Source organism: Acyrthosiphon pisum, chromosome A1 (assembly GCF_005508785.2).
Source record: "Acyrthosiphon pisum isolate AL4f chromosome A1, pea_aphid_22Mar2018_4r6ur, whole genome shotgun sequence".
Taxonomy (NCBI): domain Eukaryota; kingdom Metazoa; phylum Arthropoda; class Insecta; order Hemiptera; family Aphididae; genus Acyrthosiphon; species Acyrthosiphon pisum.
In genome coordinates, this window is record NC_042494.1 from 141,664,924 (window position 1) to 141,671,262 (window position 6,339).

At 26.0% G+C, this 6,339-nt stretch overlaps 1 protein-coding gene across 1 annotated transcript in view; it reads left to right on the forward strand.

Moving 5' to 3' along the window:
* LOC100165346 (carbonic anhydrase 2) overlaps positions 1 to 1,920 on the forward strand; it is a 32,689-nt gene extending 30,769 nt beyond the window's left edge. The window contains exons 5-6 of the mRNA XM_001945697.5: positions 190 to 523; positions 1,224 to 1,920. Of these exons, the coding sequence (XP_001945732.1) occupies positions 190 to 523; positions 1,224 to 1,445 (556 nt within the window). The 3' untranslated portion in view covers positions 1,446 to 1,920. The remainder of the gene's footprint in view (positions 1 to 189; positions 524 to 1,223) is intronic.
* Positions 1,921 to 6,339: the final 4,419 nt, after the last annotated feature.

Below are 6,339 nucleotides of genomic sequence, written 5' to 3' on the forward strand. Positions count from 1 at the left end.
AACAGGATATATTTTTTTTTCATGAAATAGACCTTACGGTAGTACGGTACCTATAATTGATGTACCATTAATTGATGCATGAATGTTTAATATAATATAATATAATATATTATTATTATACTAATAATTCAAATATCAAACTATTTAATACAATTTTTAAATGTTAATGATTTTTTGGTTTTTATATAGTTATCCGATGGAATTGCATATGGTATTTTCAAACACAGATTACGATGATGAAAAAATAGCCTTAACAAAAAATGATGGATTGGTTGTTTTAGCCATGTTCTTTGAAATAACCCAAGAAGACAATCCTGTATACTCAGAAATCGTCAACACCTTGGGTCAAATAAATATGCCTGATCAAACATCAAATTTACTAGTTGGATTCACCATTAGATCCATGTTACCCGAATCGACCGAACTCTATTTCACATACAAGGGTTCCTTAACTACACCGCCTTGCTTGGAAGTCGTTACATGGATAGATTTCAAACATCCGATTCAACTATCTCATAACCAAGTAATATATATACCTATATAGTTATTACTAAATTAATATTCTTAACTCTCGATTAGTATTTAGTCTGTAAATCAGGCATCGTCAAACTCAAAATACCTATTATCTGGGCCAAATATTTTGAATAGTTTACTATTACTACAATTACTAATAGCATAATTACAAAAATGACATACATTTTATTTATTGTACTGCACATAATTTTAATGCACTTTAAAGATTTTTCATTAATTTGGAAAGAGTCTAAGTTAAATCAATAGTATATGATAGCAGTTAAAATCAGTTAACATTTTGGTAATAATCTAAGTTAAGGGTGGACCTAATTTATGAAACCCAAGATCTTTGATAGGGTGAATGAATAGAAAACTTATTGATAGCTTCTTAAAAATTGTGATTGAAGAAATAAAGAAACGGACAGGGAATGGCTTCTAGATAAATACAAATTAAAATTAAAATTGCATTTAATAGGTGGGTACTTATTATAAATATAATAACTATGAATTACATTATAAAAGTATATTATGTATAAATTATAATCGGTAGTTATATTCTATCTAAGTATAAAATATTGTTAGAAATTGGTTTTCGTTCACTTTCAACTACTACATACGTCCACACGTTATTAACATTATACCATAAGCCATAAAGTATCATAATTTCACATTATTAATTAATTTAATGTTAATTAAATGTTGTTTTGCAGGTTCAAGCTTTTCGTATGTTGCGTTCAAAACATGGACAACTAACACACAATTCTAGGCCTGTACAAGAGTTGTCAGGGAGACCTGTGTGGTATAACGTAGGCGGGTTTGCGGCTTTGAATACCCCAACTATTCAAAAAAATACCGCTGCATCATTTGGTCTTGCCATTTCCAAAATTTTCATGTTATTGTGTTGCAAACTCGCTACACTAACTCTATTCTGATTCTTCTAATGTATTTAAAACCAACTTCAACCATCAACAGAGTTTTGTTAAATTATTATGGTCCATGAAAAGGATAATTACACTATATATTAATCAATATGTATATATATAATATACATAAAATAAAAATTGTATAACTATATTTATGTGATAGATCTCAACAGTTTATTAGTCTTATACGTTTTGTGTATTTTACTTCTATTTAATGAAACATTTTTTGTATTTTAGTATTTTACTATTATTTTTCGTAAAAATTATGTACTAAGATTTTTTTCTTACCTATAATTTTATTATTTTACCATTTATTTTTTATACTAACAATTTTAAATGCCTATATTTAATTCTTGTGAATTATTTGGTTTGAATAAATATCATTGAAATATATTTTAAAAACAATTGTATCATAACAGAACAATAGTTTTCACTTTTATAAGCAAATGATATGATTTGTATTCAATAAAAATTATGGCAAAATTTTGTAATTTTGTCGATCATTGTATAACCATTCTAAATACATCTAGAATAGTGGGTATTTTTAAATAATTGTCTCGCATTATGATATATTTTTGTACGGCTTAATTTAACGATAATGTAAAATAAATACTGTTACACAAAGTACCTACTGATTCAACAAATAAAATTATCATTATTTATTTTATTTTTACGATTAATCCAACAAAACAAATTTATTATATAAAACATAAAATAATGTTCAAGTAATATAATATGGACATATCATTTAAATAATTACCTAATTATGTAATTTATTTAGGTATATACATTACAATTAATTTTCTGTATTGATTAAAAACATTACTACAACAATTTTCATTGTGTAATATTTTATAAAAGTTCATATTTAATCAGAATTTTATAATTGTATAATACTAAATACTGATATATAATACTACGGTAAAATATAAATTAATTATTCTATGAAAGCAAAAAAGTATTATAAAATTAAAAATTGCCTCGCCAAGATAGAATTGTAGAGCCAATTAATATATTATAAGAAATAAATTAGCTTTAAATAAGTTTAAATTAATGATATTTGTATTTATATATACCTAGTTTAAGAAAATATGTTTTCTATATTATGAAACACAAAAAATGTATTTAACATTTAACATTTTTTAGTACATATAGGTATTATAAGATACTGTTATACGACAACTAATTTTAATTATAACTATAGTTTTATCTTAAATTGTATAAGTATTACAATTAATTATTTATTTTTATTTAATGATATATATTGCCATAAATGATAAAAAAAATGTAAAATGTATACATAATATTGCAATGATTGTGAACCTATAATTTATAAATATAAAAAATAAATATAATATGTATGACAATTTATAAATACGTAACTGTATGAAAAAAATTTCAATACCTATATTTTCTGTGTTAGTAGATTCTGAAATGGGTGTTCTGAAGTGTGGTTATGTTGGTGGAGGGATGGTACAGGGAATAGATCCCCCCATGGCTTCTTTTTTAGCGCTTAATTTCCCCTCCCCCCCATGGCTCACTTTTCAATTAATTTGTATATATCCCCCCCCCCTCAAACGAAGAATCCTGAGATCCCTACTGGATTCTGAACATGTATTTCAATATTTGCAGGCTGCAAATAACTTTAAAAATAACACATTAACCATTTATACATAAAGTGTGAAATTTAGTTTTGGAGTGGGTACCTAACTAATAAACCTACTATATTAGTATATTATATTAGGTACCAGCCATGAGGTACCTACCTACCTAGTGTTCAATTTCTTATCTAAAAGTGCAACATGAAACTTAGAAAAAATCATAAACAGATAGTTTAACTTTCAATCTATCAAACCTATTAATTTATAGAAGGTAGATAAAATAGGTAACCTACAAACTATAGTCAAGCCAGTATACGTAATTTTGAATAATAGTGACAATAATGGACTACCCTTTAACCAACCCTGTCAGTCCAGTACCTTTCATAATGTAAATAGTATATATTTTCTTAAAAACAAACAAAGGTACCTAATTAAACCATATAGTTCTGAATTCCAATAATATTCATAGTAAAAAAAACCGAAGAAATGGCTCTGCAATATAATAGTAAGTAGCAGTGGGTCAGTGGCCGTATTTTTTTTTTGGAGTGAGCTAATTAGTTATAGGTACACATTATATTACAAATAAAAAAACACAATAACTGTAAAATTAGTGTTTAAAAAAAAACTAAGTACCTATATTTAAAAATGTTCGGAGGGTCTATAGCCGTTTCAGATAGGCACTAGGAAGGTAAGTGTAGAGTGTGCCTTGTAATTTAGTACCTACCCGAGTAGGCCACTGTAATAGTATAATACTGTAGTCTGTAATATATGTGTTAAATATTTGAATTTATGACAAATAATTGCACTCGACATACGATTCCAAGCGGAGATAGTCTGTCGTCGGTCAGCCTACCTATAGGTATGGCTACATTTCTAAGGATATTTTACTATACATTCATATATATATATATTAGGTAGGTATACAGTATACAGTATGATAATTGGAAAAAAAATCCCCTGACTAACAAACCAGGAAAAAAAATCCCCAGACTACAATAGTACTCACAACCACATGCAAATGGTTGAATAAATATTTTTTAAACGTTAATTACTAATTAGTATCTATAATTAATATTATAATTACCAACTATATTTCATATAATATTGTTGTATAGGTACCTACTAAATATTTGTATATGTTATTTTTTACTGTGAGTAGGTGACACAGAACAATCACATATAACATTTTAAGTTTTGAAAACATAATATTTTATTTCGAGGATTTAATTTTTACAGAATTATACCAACATATAATGTGTATTATTATAGTAATATAAAATTTCATTGTTAATTGTTCGAAAATTATTTATAGTTATTTATTTATATTATTATTATTATCTATATTTTGAATAATATTTTTGTATAGTATGTTTTTAACTGTTATTTGACGTATCGATCATTCGAAATATTTGTATATACCTACTATTTAGCTATACCTATTTGTGAAGTTGTTAAGTTAGTTAATTTGAATTACACGTACTATATTATCGTAATTGAAAACAAAATATTATTTATAAATTATAATATATAATTTTTTTTAACAATATAAATTATAATATAATATAATATACGTATTTCGGTATTTGTAATTAAATATTAATTATAGATACTAATTATTAACGTCTAAAAAATATTTGTTCAACCATTTGCATGTGGTTGTGTTGTGAGCATAGATATATACAACAAACCATGACAAAATTTTGTCATGCAACAAACTAGATGGCCGTCTCCTTCTTGACATGGAAGTCGGCCGCAATTTACAAAGCAGGCAATGTTTACAAAATAATATTATCATAGTATATATGTATATAAATAAATGTAAAATAAATGTAAACATTGCCTGCTTTATAGATGGCGGCCGATTTCAACATATTGGTCACAACTGTAGTATTAAGACGGCTATCTAGTTGTTGTATATATCTATGGTTGTTAGTAATATTGTAGTCTGGCCAGTCTGGGGATTTTTTTTCCTGGGGTTGGGGATTTTTTACCGGGATTCATACAGTATACATGTTAATACAGGGGTGTATTTACGGGGCCAGATATGGGGACAAATTCGCCCCCATGGCTCTTTAAATACATGTCTATTATTATATTATAATTGTTAAATCGTAATCTGTAAACTAAAATTCTTGTCATCCGCCCGGCCCCCTACAAAAAATACTTAATACGCCACTGTGTTAATATTGATATTAGTAATTTATTAGGTTCTAGAGCGGAGTATTGAATGTATTGATTTTACAATGACATTTATTTGACGTAGGTATCTTTGAAGTTTGTGTGTGTGTGCATGTGTCTGTCATCACTTTTTGGGGTGGTAAAATTGCTTTATGCTTAAACTTTGACGGTGTCACAGTTTTTTTTATTCAGAATATAAAGTTTAAAAGTTGACAAAATTCATCATCAACATCAAGACATTTTGCAAATTATTTTGTTGTTAAAAATGTATGAAATATTCAATTTTTTAATTTTAAATCTAACCTAATCAAAGGCTTGAAAAATTAATACAAGGTTCTTCATAATTACATACCTACCTACTGAAATCAAATCAATTTTAAAATAACTACTAACTAGTAATCCTGCAATAAGGGTCGTATAAATACATATTTAGCCATTTAGGATTTTGGTGCTAATACAGTGGTGAAAGGGGAAGGTCCAATAATTAACAATAACAAATTATAAAATATAATATAAAACTAAGCTTGGATTTTATATACATTGTATTTATAAATGATAATTCACCGGTTAGTCTACCTATCTAACAAATAATAATATATTATGTTAGTAGGTATAGGTTTTAAAACCCTGAACAATTCTGAAAAGTGAACTTATCTCGAATCTACGGAATCGTGTTCATTTTAATAGTCATTGATATACATACACGATTCCGCATAATTTTAAATGCAAGGTAAAAAATATATTTGGTTCACTATTCATATCATACATATGATGTGTGTATATAAAAATTATAATAATATGAAAGTTATCAAAATTAAAATAATAATTTGAAAAATTCATTAAATATAAAAAAAATGATCAGATATTAATTATACAAATCCAAAAATTTGTTAGTAGGTATATAACATATAAATATATATTATTTTTATTTTTAAAAGCACAAAATGACAAGGCTGGACCTTAAAATTAAGTTAAAAGTTAAAACGTTAAATTAATTAACTACTTAGGTACTTTTTTCAAAGTTACCTTTTAACTTAACGAGTCAACGACAAATATACAAGTAACTTTAAACTTAACTTAACTTAATTATTTTAAAAATAACTTAACTTAACGATTTAAAAAAA